The sequence below is a fragment of the Rhinolophus hipposideros genome (genome assembly GCF_964194185.1).
Source record: "Rhinolophus hipposideros genome assembly, chromosome: 9".
Taxonomy (NCBI): Eukaryota; Metazoa; Chordata; class Mammalia; order Chiroptera; family Rhinolophidae; genus Rhinolophus; species Rhinolophus hipposideros.
Window position 1 is genome coordinate 3,628,316 of NC_138055.1, and position 15,128 is coordinate 3,643,443.

Genomic DNA, 15,128 nt, shown 5'->3' on the forward strand with positions numbered 1-15,128 from the left:
CGCGCTTTTCCCGCCGGCGTGTGAGGACGCGGCTGAGGCGAGGAGGGCGCAGCCATGGGTCACTTGGAGCTACTGGTCGTGGAGAACTTCAAGTCGTGGCGGGGCCGCCAGGTCATTGGCCCCTTCAGGCGATTCACCTGCATCATCGGCCCCAACGGCTCGGGTAACTGGGACCCAGAACGGCTGCGCCCGCCCCAGGCGTCCGGGAGGGGGCGTGGGGGCGACCGCACGGCCCGGGCTCGGCCTCCTCCCGCCGGGCCTGACCCTCGGGGACACCCCGGGCCGTGCGCCCTCCCCGGAGCCCGTCTTAGCGTCCGTCCGGGGCGGCCTCGGGGCGACCGTCGCGCTCATCCGGCCCCCGCCGGGCTGTCGCCGGTGCTCGGCCGTCGCGTGTCCCCGTCCCCGTCCGTCCTCAGTCCAGGCCGGCCCGGGAGCGCGGGCGGGAGGCCGGACTTGGCGCCCAGGCGCCCGCACTGCCCTCGGGGCCGCTCCCGCTGCTGCGCCCACGCAGGGGGCTCCGCCCACGGGGGGCTTCCCCGCGGGCTGTGGGAGCGCGGGATGGCGGACGACGGCCCACGTGCCCGGTCCGCCTCCGGGCGCCCGCAGCGCGTGCTTCCCCGGCCGCAGGCCCCCGTGGACTGGGAGGCTCCGGTCCGCCCGGCGACGGTCGGGCAGCGAGAGCGGGCGCGCGGGGAGCGGGGGGCGGGGCGGGTGTGCGGGAGGGCGGGGCGCGGGGAGCGGGACGGGTGTGCGGAGCGGGGGGCGGGGCGGGTGTGCGGGAGGGCGGGGCGGGTGTGCGGGGAGCGGGGGGCGGGGGGCGGGGCGGGTGTGCGGGAGGGCGGGGGCCGGGGGGCGGGGCGGGTGTGCGGGAGGGCGGGGCGGGTGTGCGGGGAGCGGGGGGCGGGGGGCGGGGCGGGTGTGCGGGAGGGCGGGGGCCGGGGGGCGGGGCGGGTGTGCGGGAGGGCGGGGCGCGGGGAGCGGGGCGGGTGTGCGGGGCGGGCGCGCGGGGCGGGTGTGCGGGGCGGGTGTGCGGGGGCCGGGGAGCGGGGCGGGTGTGCGGGGGCCGGGGAGCGGGGCGGGTGTGCGGGGGCCGGGGCGCGGGGCGGGTGTGCGGGGGGCCGGGGAGCGGGGCGCAGGGCGGGTGTGCGGGAGGGCGCCGCGCCCACACGCCGTCGTCGGAAGGGCCCCGCCTCCCCGGGCAGCGCCCTCCCCGCGCGCGCCCGCGGGTTCTCCCACCACAGCGGGCCGTGGACACCGCAGTGACCCCCGTGCGCACCCCCGCGCTCTCCCCGCCGCCCCCACCCGCGTCCCTGGCGCCCACTGCGCCGCCCACGCTCGCCGGCCACCTTTCCACGGGCGGCGCGTGGCAGCGTGCTCAGTCCCGCTTTGCGAGCCCCACCGCGTGACGCCGAACGGCCCCCGCCACCCCCGAGAGCCTGTCCCCGCGCGGCTCCCGAACTGTTTAAACGGCGCCAGACGTGGCTTCCCCAGGACCGGTCACTTCTCCTGGCTCAGAAGCGCGCACTGGGCCCTCACGGCGCGTCCCGAGGTTCCGGCGAAAATGCTTTTGCACGTGACCCGCGTGCATCGTCCCGACACCCAGGCTCCCGGGACCGCGCCTCCCGCTCCCGTCACTGGTGACCGACTCGCCGGGGCTGGAACCACAGAGAGCCGGTCGCGGATTATCTCACCACCGCCCTCTCTGCCATCTCTTCACGACAGACCCTTCTGCTCTACTGACCACTGCATTTTGCCCAAGCTGTTCTCATTCTTCTGGCTACACGAAGGCCAAACGCAACATGGTTCTCATCCACGACCCATTTAACAGGCGACACTCCCTGCACATTCACTGCAGCACTCGTTACTAGGTCTTTTTTTTCCCATCTTGCAGAATTACAGGAACATTCAGGTAGATTTTGTATTGTTTATACAGTTTAGACACAGTGACACATTATCAGAAAGTGGTGGAAATGCTACCAAATCCAAATCCCCAGATGCCTGCAGGCTTCCCAGAGGATAGCTGGCTCGGACCTGCTATGTAACGTGCTGCACCACCGCTCCTATCACTCATAAATATTCTACTATTTAGTCTAATCTAGCTCTTGGGAAAATCCTGCGTATACTTAGCCATTAAAAATATAGGTATGTGATGGTTAATATTTATAAAAAGGGGTTAACAAATTCAGAAAAATTAAATGATTTGCCATGGTTTAATAAAAATGGGAGAGAGTTGGCGTTTAGATCCACATATTTAGATCCTTAAATTTAGATAACTTAATTCTCTACCAGAGCTGCATGGAAGAAACCAGTGATCTGTGTAAAATTGTTCTGTCACATGCATTTTGAATATGGACAAGGCAGTACTATTTAGACCTGGGTATTGGCTTTATTCCATTTCCATTGGTGGCCTGATTTCTTTGGCTCTGGGCAAGGATTTTTATCATTAAGAATGAATAGCCTCTCTCTCTCCCCCAGGAAAATCTAACGTGATGGATGCACTTAGTTTTGTAATGGCAGAGAAAACAACTAACTTAAGAGTGAAACATATTCAAGAACTTATTCATGGAGCACATATTGGAAAACCTGTTTCTTCTTCTGCAAGTGTAAAAATTATATATGTGGAGGAAAGTGGAAAAGAGAAAACATTTGCAAGAATTATCCGAGGTATATTTTTATAGATGTTTGCTTGTGAGTCATTTGATTTTTCAAGAGTTAAGTCAGATTACCAGTTCTACGAGAAATAGTGAATTAGAGGTTCTTTTTATTCTCTTGGGTAGCAATTCTCAGAAGCAAGTAATAGAACCTGTTTGATTCTCCCCTAGGACTCTTTAAGCAGACATATTTGTTCAAATTCCTCTACTGTCAAATAGCATTTTTCTACCTGGTTATTAGGTTAAAATAAAGGAAAGAGTCTACCTTACAGACAGAACTTATAAAAGTCCTTCCTGAGGTTCGTTATATGTGTTTACCTGGTTTTCTTAGTGGTGAATTAATTATATGCATATTTTTGGTTTGTATAGAAAGTTTTTTCTACCAGCAAAAAAGCAACTTGAGTGAAATATTTGAGTTTGTATTTTGTGATTTCTTCATGAAATCCTTGTTTCCTGGGTAAACAAGATTGGACTAGTTTATATATATTTTATGTATGCTCGGAGTTTGCAGAGCCTCTATAAAATATGTGTTTCTTGATTTTGCTGTTGATGTTTTCATTCTGGCCACTAGAACATGGTTCTAATATTCTAATGAATAAATGCTGTTTTATTAACTTTCTCCAAATTAAATCACAGAAAATTTTAGAAATGCTTATTATATACTTGTACCTTAATGTGTAATTTAAGTGTTTTGCCACTTAATTACCTAGATATCTTTATTGGTTTCCTCATTTTGGGGGGATTTTTACTCAAAAGTCTTCATCTCAAGTAAGAATTCTTTAGCCTATTTTATTTATTTAATAAACCATCATAAGTTTATTTTTCCCAGTGTTATTAGCTATAATTGACAAAAATTGTATATATTAAAGGTGTACAACTTGGTGTTTCAATATACATTGTGAAATAGTCGACACAATCAAGCTAATTAACGTATGTATCACCTCACCTGGTTACCATTTTCTTTGTGTGTGTGTATGGGTATGGTAAGAACACTTAAGATCTCCCCTCTTAGCAAACTTGAAGTATACAAGTATAATACAGCATTGTTAGCTATAGTCACATTGCTATATATACATTAGAGCTCTAGAACTTACTTTGCATAACTGAAACTTTGAACCCCTTGACCATCTCCCCATTTTCCCCTCCTCTTGGCCCCTAGCAACTACCATGCTACTCTCTGCTTCTGTGAGTTTAACTGTTTTAGATTCTACATATAAGTGAGGTCATGCAATATTTGTCTTTCAGTGTCTGGCTTATTTCACTTAGCATAATGTCCTCCAGGTTCCTTCTTTTTTAGGTTGAATAATATTCCCATGTTTTCTTTATTCATTTATCCATCAATAGACATTTGAGTTGTTCCTTACCTATTGTAAATAATACTTCAATGAACATGGGCGTGCAGATAATCTCTTCAAGATACTAATTTTATTTTCTTTGACTACTCGGAAGTGGCATTGCTGGATCATAAGGCAGTGCTATTTTAAATCTTTTGAAGAACCTTTATACTGTTTTCCATAATGGCTGTACCAGATTATATTCCCACCAATGATGTATAAAGGTCCCCTTTTCTTTATATCCTCACCAACACTTGCCTGTTTATCTTCTTGATTCTAACAGGTGTGATATCTCGTTGTGGTTTTGATTTGTACTTCCCTGATGTTTCTTGATATTAAGCACCTTTTCATACGCCTGTTGGCTATTTGTGTGTCATCTTTTGAGAAATATCTATTCAGGTCCTTTTCCCATTTTAAATTGAGTTACAGTATTTAGGGTTATTTTTTTGCTATTGAATTGGATGAGTTCCTTATATATTTTAGATATTACCCCCTTGTCAGATATGTGGTTTGAAAATATTGTCTCCCATTCTACAGGCTTCCTTTTACACTCTTGTTTCCTTTGCTGTGCAGAAGCTTTTTATTTTGATGCAATCCTACTTGTCTATTTTTGCTTTTGTTGCTTTTGCTTTTGATATTAATCCAAAAAAATCATTGCCCAGAGCAGTGACCAGAAGCTTTCCCCCAGTGTTTTCTTCCAGCAGTTTTACAGTTTTAGGTCTTACATTTAAGTCTTTAATCCATTTTGAGTTAATTTTTGTGCGTGGTGTGAGATAAGGGGCCAATTTCATTTTTTTTTGCATGTGGATATCCAGTTTTCCCATATGTGTCTTTTCCCCCATATGTGTCTTGGGTTCCTTGTCGAAGATCAGTTGGCTATAGATGCATGGATTTCTTTCTGGACTCTGTATTCCATTGGTCTGTATATTACCTGTTTTCATGTCAGTACCATACTGTTTTGAGTACTATAGCTTTGTAATATATTTTCAAATCAGGAAGTGTGATGCCTCCAGCTTTATTCTTGTGTTATAACAAAGTACCACAGACTGGGTAGCTTATTAACAATAAAAATTTTTTGACAGTTCTGGAGGCTGGAAGTCCAAGATCAGGGTGTTAACATGGTCAGATGAGGGCTCTCTTCCAGGTTGCAGACTTCTGTATTCTCACGTGGTGAAAGGGACAACGGAGCTCTGTGGAATCTCTTTTATAAGAGCACTTACATCATTCATTAGGGCTCTACCATCATAACCTAATCACCTCCCAAAAGCTCCACCTATTAATCCCAGCACCTTTGGGGGTTAGGATTTCAATGAATTTAGGGGGGACACAAATAGTCAGACCAGAGCACCATTTTATTTAAAACTGCAGTGTCTGTTCCTAGTACGCAGAAACTTCCATACCCTCTTCCCAACTTTGTTTTACTCCTTAGCAGTTCATATTTTCTCACATGACATTTATTTTACTTAACATATCTCACTTTTTGTTTGTCTGCATTACTGGGACATGAGCTCCTTGAGATCAGACTTTTGCCAGTTTTGTTTTACCGCTGTAGAATACTCCTTGGCCATATAGTATATTTCTTGACTTATTAAATGCATTTATTAACATGTATATTATTGCATAACTGGCCATTTCAATAAGAAAAATAATTTCATTAAATTTTCTGTAGTTGTTGATATATCTCTAATATTTATGCTTCCTATAATAGTCTTTATCTTATTTTAGGGGGATGCTCTGAATTTCATTTTGATGATAATCGTGTGAGTCGTTCTGCTTACATAGCAGAGTTGGAAAAGATAGGTATAATAGTCAAAGCACAAAACTGTCTAGTTTTTCAGGTAAGTAGCTATAATAGTTTATCTGATTTGTGATTTTGAAAATACCTCACTATATTTTATGTGTTGGTGTGCTTTACTATTTTTAAAGGGAACTGTAGAGTTGATTTCAATGAAAAAACCCAAAGAAAGAACCCAGTTTTTTGAAGAAATTAGTACTTCAAGAGAGCTTATAGGAGAATATGAGGAAAAGAGAAGAAAGTTACTGAAAGCCGAAGAAGATGCACAGTTTAATTTTAATAAGAAAAAAAATGTAGCTGCAGAGCGCAAACATGCAAAATTAGAAAAGGAAGAGGTAAGGTGTCACGAAGATGTAACCAGTGACGTGTTCGATACAAAAACCATCAAAATTGCTAGGTATTGGCATGGGGTTACTAATAAGATTCTTTTAATAATATTAGACAAAGCCTAATAGTCATTAAAGATGAACTTTTTGATATATTTTTCACTGTTTGGGTTCCCCACCCCCAAGTAGACAGGACAACTTGAACTACAAAAATGCTTTTACCAATTAAAAATAAACCTGAAGGGTTTACATCTTGTATGGCAGAGGCTCTCAAACTTTAGGATCTTGTCCTCTTAGACTCAAAAAAATTATTGGGGGCCCCAAAGAGTTTCTGTTCATGTGGGTTATATCTATCAATATTTATTGTATTTAAAATTAAAACTAAGAAATTTTTAAAATATATTTTAATGATCAAAGTAAAAGTAGCAATAATAAACTCATTACATGTAAACATAAATAACATTTTTATGAAAAAACTTTTTTAAAAACTAAATAATTAGAAGGGTATCATTGGTTTACATTTTTGTAATCTCCTTAGTATCTTGCTTAATAAAAGACAGATGAATTCTCATACCTGCCTCTCTGTTCAATCTTATTTGAGATAAGGCCTAGCAGCTTTACTCACCATTGGCTTTTGCACTATGAGTGCAGATATCAACACAATGAAAAAGGCAAATAAAGCCTTAATATTGTTATGAAAATAGTTTTGACCTCAGGGGTTCCCTAACAGGGTGTTGGGATCTTCTAAGAGGCCATGGCCACACTTTGCAAATTCTGGTCTCTGGTATTTTCTTGGTATCCTTCGCCATGCCTAGGTAGTGCCCTGTGTCTGGTTGATAATTATTTGTTTAGAGTGATCTTTTTTTTAATGCAAATCAGATTCTGTCTTTCTCTGGCATAAAACCTCTTCCAGTGCAGTGTTTCCCACTGCGCTGAGAATTGAATCTCCCAATCTAGACTTCTGATTTGGCCCCTGTTCACCTCGTAAGCCTCAATTTCCTCTACTCTCCTACCACGTTGACCTTTAGTATTTATTGAACCTCCCATACTCCATTCTAGCCTGGAGCTTTTGCTATTTCCTCTGCCTAGATAGCAGTCTGCCTCATTCAAGTTTTCATTAAAAAGCCATTTTCTCAGACAGGCATTTGCTGTCCATGCCCCCAATCTAAATTAGCACCCCCTTCCTGGTAGTATCGCATTGCCCTATTTTGGTTTTTTTATGTTGTTATGATATTATCTTCTTTATTATTAATTTGCTTATTTACTCTCTGACTCCTCTTCATCCCACCCACCCCATTCCCCCTCAACCCCACATCTTAACCCCACCCACCCCCGCCATTAGAATAACTAGATATTTATAACCTTACAAGAGCAGGGACTGTTTCTATCTTGTTTTTCACTGTATTCCAAGCACACAGAACAGGGCCCAACTCAGTAAGCAATCAAAAAATATTTGAAGAAATAAAGATAAATGTGTTCCTTATTAGTGATGTTTTCCTGTTTCTTCATATTTTGACATGCGTGTATATGTCCTTTGTTTTGCTAGTGGAAAGGGGTGGCATCGGTGAAGGACTGTAGAACTCATGATATACTGAAACAGCTCATAGAATTGCAGAACTTTAAACATTGTAAGGACAGTTAGAATAGTCCAACTTCTTCATTATTTTGTACAACATCCTGGCAGATGGCAGTCTACCTCCTCATCATTGACGAGGAGCGTTTCTCTCAAGGCAGCCCATTCTTTTATTCCTTTAGTAATAGTACAAATGCTAAGGAAATTCTTCCATTTCACCTACAATGTAGAATTTTAATAGTCCTATTAGTTCTATTAGTAGAAAAATTCCATTCTATAACAGGAATTTTACCTGGAATAATGAATTTAAAGTTACCAGTGACCTTACAAGGCATATAATTTACTTCTATTCTAATGGAAGGAGAAGGGGTGAAGAGGAGTCAGACTAAACAAGCAAATTAATAATAAAGAAGATAATGTCATATAACAACATATGCTGTAAAAGAAAACAGGGCAATGCCATAGTACCAGAAAGTTTACAAATGAGGAAGGTGATGTCAGAAATGTTAATGGACTTGCCACACTCTGAGGTCAAGACAGAAATGGGACAAGGACGCAGGTGAGCGGGTACCACTTCATTGTCCTCACTGCCATATCGCTGAGTGTGTGAATATAACATCATGTACTGTGAAAGTACCCAGGAACCTTCTCTACATAAAGCTCCTTGTGGCAAAAATGCTGTTTCTTAATGACAGGACTGAAAATTAGAGGTCATTTGTTGGCACTATAGCTGAGCTTATGAAAGGTAGACTGAAACTGCTTCCTTTTAACTGTTGTTGAATTGTACTGTTTTACAGGCAGAACGTTACCAGAGTCTCCTTGAAGAACTGAAAATAAACAAGATAGAACTGCAGCTTTTCCGACTATATCATAATGGGAAAAGAATTCAATTTCTGAACACTGAGTTAGAGCGTGTGAATAGGGACTTGAGTGTCACAAAAGAGTCTCTTTCTCATTGTGAAGACGTAGTGAAAGCCAAGAAAAAGGAACATGGAATGCTAACTAGACAACTACAACAAACAGAAAAGGAGTTAAAGTGAGTTTTTAAAAATAGTTATTAGTTGGATTTTATGTAGATCAAGTGACATTTTGAAAGTTGATTTTTTAAATAAACTTTTTACTTTGGAATACTTTTAAATATACAGAAAAATTACAATGATGCTATAGAGAGTTCACATATTGCCCACACTCCGTTTCTCCTACTTATATCATCATACATTATTAATCGGATATATTTGTCAGAATTAATGAACCATTGTGGATATATTACTATTAACTGAAGTCCATACTTTATTAATATTTTCTTAGTTTTTACCTATTGTCCTTTTTCTGATCCAGAAATACCATATGACATATAGTCGTCACATCTCTTTAGGCTCCTCTGGGCTGTGACAGTTTCTCAGACTTTCCTTGTTTTTGGTGACCTTGACAGTTTTGGTTAGGTTTTTTTTTTTTTTTTTTTGTAGAAAAATCCCTCCATTGGGGTTTGTCTGATAGTTTTCTCATAATTAGGGTTTGGGGAAGAAAGACCACAGTGGTAAAATGCCGTTCTCATCACAATATATCAGGGATGTCAACATATCAGATGTTAAATGACAAGTCATCTATCTAATAAGTCATAATATCAAGCTGGCATCGCTGTTGATGTTGACCTTTTTTTGATGTTGACCTTTTCTTGCTTATCTGTAACCTCCCACTCCAACAGTGAGGACCCTGGCTTCCGCAATCTGCCATTCATTTGCTTGTTCAATTCCAGTAATTATGTATTGTATCAGAATTGTTAACCCATACCCTCATGGGAAGCAGGTTTATCAACTAGAGTATGTGGCTTATGTACAATACCTTTTGCTTTAAGTATTTATAGACTTCACTCCTTTCTAAAGTTACGTAGTTTGACACCTTTTCTCCCCACTCCCTTCAGTAAGGTTGTTTCATACATATGTAGTACAGTGAGATTCTTTTGTCACATTCCAGGTTCCATCTAGGATCCCTTGGCCTTCTAAGTGATTGTTTTTAATTTGCATACATTAAGGTACACTATTGGTGCTGTACAGTTCTGTAGGTTTTGACAAATGCATGATGTCATATGTCCACCATTAAAGTGTCATACAGAGTATTTTACCACTCTTAAAAACTTCCCTGGGGTTCACCTCTTCGATCCTTCCCCTAAGCTCTGGCAACCACTGACCTGCTTACAGTCTCTGAAAGTCAGTTTTTAGAATTTATTTTTAAATGTATGATTTGATCGAAAGAACTTCTTCCCTTTATATGTTATGAAATTTAATTTCCTTGAAAGAAAACTTTATTTTTCTTTTTAGATCTCTTGAAGCACTTTTAAATCAGAAGAGGCCTCAGTACGTTAAAGCCAAAGAAAACACTTCTCACCATCTTAAGAAATTAGATGTGGCTAAGAAATCAATAAAAGACAGTGAAAAACAATGTTCTAAACAGGAAGATGACATAAAAGCCCTAGAGAAAGAGCTGGTTGATTTAGATGGTGCATGGAAAAGTTTTGAAAAGCAGATTGAGAAGGAAGTCTCACGTGAAGTGCGAGACATTGAATTAGAAGCCAGTCAGGTGAAAAAGCCAACATGTGGGAAAAGCATTTGTTTCTTGTGTCAGCTTCTTTTAATAAGAAAAAATTTGAAAGATGATCTCTCTTTCTGATATTTTTAAGAGGTCATTCTCAGAATCTAAATTATGGGGATTTAAATTTTTCAGCCTGCATACAATCTAATCTTTAGGCTATTTTTTCTTTCTTAGATTAAATGGCATTATAACATTTTTTAGTTCATTAATGTCATAGAAAATACTTCAATAAGGTTACATGGTATCATTTTGTAATAAAAATTAGGTAATTATGTTTTTAAGGTAATCATTTTTTCTCATGAATATTATAAAAACTTAAATGTCAGATGCATATGGCTTTGAAGAGACATCATTTAATTGACAGGAGGGAAATTGATTAGATAAGGTGATTAAAAAGTGATGAATTAATATCCCATTTAGTATATAAAATTTAATTACAATAAATAGATAGTAAATATCCAGACATTCATAATTCAGTTTTCAAAAATTCTTTCAACTAAATTTTTGTTATTTATCTCTTTCATTAACTTCATAATAATCTTATGTTACACTAATTATACTGAAATAATTATGACTCTATAAATAGAAAAAAGTACATACATAATTTTCTTTGAGCTCCTTTTAATCCCTTCTCTTAAGAATTTCTTATCGAGGCCTTATAGAGTTGGTTTTGAATACCTTACTAACCTAGCTAAACAGTTTTAAAGAAGATACTCATTTTATGTTCACATTATCTTACCTGAAGAAGATGGTCAGTTCTGATCAAATTTATGTAAAAATGTGCTTCTGATAAGATTAATTATCTGTCAGTAAAAGAGAACCATCTGAAGAATTTTCCCTCATGCTTCTCTGAGTTAGCAATGTTTAAATCTCTTTATACAGCTGGATAAATATAAAGAACTGAAGGGACAAGTAAGAAGGAAAGTGGCTTTAATGACCCAACAACTGGAAAAACTGCAGTGGGAACAGAAGACTGACAAAGATAGATTGGCATTTGAAAAGAGGAAGCATGGAGAAGTTCAGGTACCTTGGCTTGTGCAGTAATGATAAAGAACTATTTTCAATGAAGTTTTGTTTCCTTTTTGTATTAGCTTTTCAATACATACGTGGATTTACATCAAGCATAGCAACTAGTTAAAACATTCTGGATTACCTGTTATGCTGCTTAGTATCCTTTAGGTGCTCCTTCCTGCTAGGTATGGAAAGTACATGTCATTCACGTCATTAGGAATTATTTTCTGCACGTCTGTGTAGTGATAGGCATGGGCAGACAATACCATCTGTTCTTACATGTGTCTCAATCCAGTGAGGTTAGGAGATGGATAGCGAAAGGGAAACACAAGCAAGTATCAGAGGTGAATGTGGAATTACTTGGCAACGAGAGGGACACAGCCCAGGAGCAGCTGAATATTCTGCATGGGAAGTGATCATCAGGATAGCGCTATAATGGTCTGCCTTAGAGGAAGACAGACCTGGCTCCGGAGGTCTTGCTCTGTTACTGACCTTTGTAATCTCGATAAATAGCTCAATTAGTTAACTTCTCTGGGCTTTGATTTCTGCCTTTGTACACTGAGGATAGGCGTGTTTACCTCATCGTGATGGCCAGGTTGATTAAGATGAAAGTGAGGGTGCTGATACGAGCATCTGCTCCTTTCCTCTTCTCTTGACTTTCTTTTCTAAGAGTGACAATTGGGCTCTAAAATTATTATAATGGCAATTCAACAATAACAAATCACCATATATTATGAAATCTATGGCCATCCTAAAAATATGACCACCATTTCTAATCAGGATTGTAATGAGGAAATGGTTCTGAATTATATATACATTTGATTTATAAATGAATATTTCTAATTTAGAGGAAAAAATGTTTATTGATTACTTTGCTAGGCCTTTTATGTACATTAGCTCCCTTACGTCTCAGCAGTGCTGTACTGGAAGGTATTTGCTCTGGGGTGCAGATGAAGAAACTGAGGGTTGGGATTTCATAATGAAATAGGTCTGAAGTTTTCCAGGAATAACAACATAATATTATAGTGCAGTGTTTATTTGTACATACTATGTTTATTAGCACTGCTGTAAACCCAATTTATTTAATCCTCAAACTCAGGAGGTAGATATAAATATTGCTATGTCCTCATCCTGGATTTTTCCTCTTTTCTACATTTTCTGCTTTGGTGATCTGTGTTCTCATAGCTTTAAATACCATCTGCTGATGCCTCCTCCATTTGTATTTCTAGCTCACAACCTCATACATCCAGCTTTTTCCTCAGCATCTCCATTCTGGATGTTGAATAGACATCTCAAACTTAAGTCCTTCACACCCAAATGCCCACACACAGTCTTTCCCATTTCAGGTGATGACAGTTCAGTCTTCCTGGTTGCTCGGGCCAAAAACCTTGGAGTCCATCTTTGACTCTTAGGATAGATATTCTGTTGGCTCCACCTTCAGAGTACATACACCAAAAATCTGATCACTTTTCTCCACTTTCACTGCTATCGCCCTGGTCCAAGTCACCATGTTTTTGTTTGTTTGTTTAGCTCAATGTAGTTGCCTACTAGTTTTCTCTGCCTCCACTCTTGTCTCTACAATAGTCTCAGCAGGGCAGCTAAAGTAACGCTTTTCATATCTAAATCAGATCATGAAACTTCCTCTTTTGACAGTCCTCCAGGGACTCCCACTGCACATAAAGTTTAACTCAAAACCCCTGAGTGCCCTACATGGACCTACCTGATCTGTTCGCCACTCCCACCCCATTTACCTCTCAATCCTCCTCTTTTTCTATTCTCCCTCTTGTTCTCTGTGATCTACCTGTACCGGCCTCAGGAACATATTGGACCTGGTTCTGCCCTAGGGCCTTTGCACTGGCTATTCCTTAGCCTGGAACATACTTCCCTATATTTCTTTATTTTTAATTCCCTCACTTCCTGCAAGTCTTTGCTAAGATGTTGCCTTCTCGGTGAGGCCTGCCCAAAATACAGTTGTAGTCCCCACTGCCTTTCTGCTCCCCTTCCCTGGCTCTGTGTTTCCCATAGCATTTATCTCCTAACGTGCTAGTTAATTTACGTAGTGTATTGGTCTGCCTTCCCTCTCTAGAATGTAAACTCCACAAGAGCAGAGATACTCATCTGTTTTGTTCATTGATGCAGCCCAAATGCCTAGAATAGGCCATTATTGAGGGCAGATAATAAATATTTGTTGAATTAATGAATTTTACAGATGAAAGAATCACGGCACAAGATGGTTAACTTGACCAGACTAGTCGGTGGAAGAGCTGGGATTTGATTTTAACACTTTGTCTCCATGAATCTTCTTATCCTCTACACTAAACTGCCTTGCATTGTAGTCTCTGTGATTTGGCAGATGAAATATGAACAAATATGAGAGATGTAGTATATGATACTCATATGAGTAGAAGAGAGAACATTTTGTGGAGAGGAAAAACAAATATAGTAACATAGCAGTAATTAATTTTAAAACACTTGTGTAATTTATATTGCATTATAAAATTATACACTGTTTTTTTTCTGCAAATACTTACTGCATACTTCTGCCTTTGTGCATGCTAATTTTGGGAAAACTTACCTTTACATGTTAAATTCTACAGTTACCCACACCACAAAGCCTTCCCCAGCCTGCCTTTCTCTCCACCCCACCAAAAATCCCTGAAAAAAATTTCTTCCTGCTCTAGTTACCCGTTACTTTTCATCTGTATCTAAGGGCTTTTCTCAGATTGGAGGACAGCTAATTGCTACAGCCCTGTTAGACTGGAAGCTTCTTAAAGGCCAGATTCCTGACAGTGCCCATTGCATATCTGCCTCGTACCTTGTAGATGTCAACACTGTCGATGGAATTGCTGCTGTTTTGGGAATACAGAAACTCCATAGAGGAAGGAGTAACATGTCCAGTGGAGAGAGATGGAGGAGTCTGTGCTCTTACTCAGTTTCCCACAGGATGGTGACTCCCTCCCGGGAGAAGAGAGGCTATGACTTCCCACAGATGCCAAGGTCGCTAGGTGTGAGGCGGTGGTTGGTTTTTCCAGACAACTAGCATGATCAGCTGGCATCACAAATGCAGAATGTCGGGTACCAAGGCAGTCTGATTTTTACCCCCTATGTGTCCAGTGGAGCACCCAGGCCCTGACACACCTCCCTGAGGGATGATGACCCTGGCATTTCACATTTTCTAGAGCCTACCCTTCAACTTAAGCCATATCTGAAGTTTGTTCTAAGCCTTTCCATAACAGCTGGTGATCCCTAGGAGACTCAGCTGTCACGTGAGGTCATGACCACACAGGAGCCCATTGTGGCGCCACACAAGCCTGGCAGTGGCCAGAGTAAGGCAGGGGCAGGTGTTTCCGGTTAAGTAAACTTTGCATTCCTTGTCAACTTGTTTTTTTCCTCTCTGAATGGAATTCTTAAGTGAGATATTAATATTTCAATATGGGGACTCTAACTTCAAAATGTGTGAGTCCCTAGAGAAAATGAACTGTGTCTTGCTCAGTTTTATAACTCTGGCACCCAGCACAGAGGTTTGTTCAGTGAATTTATGTGATATATGAAATGTGTATCTTCGTGGCATATTTTTGTTCCTTTCCTCTGGAAAACTTTGGTATTTCTTCTCTTTCCTGGTGCTGTATATTGAAAAAGAATTGTGTTTTTTCACTTTTGTACATTCCTGGTTTTAGATTACTTAGTAATGGAGTGAGACAGATTAATCTTGCTATAGTGCACAGGATGAATTAGACGGGGAAAGGTTAAAGACATGAAACAAATTGGAGTCTACCACTGTACTTGGATTTGGTGATAATGTGAATGGAGCAAGACTTTTGTGAAGCCCTCCTCCCACAAGCGTATAGT

The 15,128-nt window shown here is 41.5% G+C and overlaps 1 protein-coding gene across 1 annotated transcript in view; it reads left to right on the top strand.

Moving 5' to 3' along the window:
* The first annotated feature begins 2 nt into the window (after positions 1 to 2).
* SMC1B (structural maintenance of chromosomes 1B) overlaps positions 3 to 15,128 on the top strand; it is a 57,215-nt gene continuing 42,089 nt past the window's right edge. Inside the window, exons 1-7 of the mRNA XM_081061555.1 lie at positions 3 to 163; positions 2,476 to 2,664; positions 5,711 to 5,823; positions 5,912 to 6,115; positions 8,477 to 8,715; positions 9,998 to 10,256; positions 11,151 to 11,291. Of these exons, the coding sequence (XP_080917681.1) occupies positions 55 to 163; positions 2,476 to 2,664; positions 5,711 to 5,823; positions 5,912 to 6,115; positions 8,477 to 8,715; positions 9,998 to 10,256; positions 11,151 to 11,291 (1,254 nt within the window). The 5' untranslated portion in view covers positions 3 to 54. The remainder of the gene's footprint in view (positions 164 to 2,475; positions 2,665 to 5,710; positions 5,824 to 5,911; positions 6,116 to 8,476; positions 8,716 to 9,997; positions 10,257 to 11,150; positions 11,292 to 15,128) is intronic.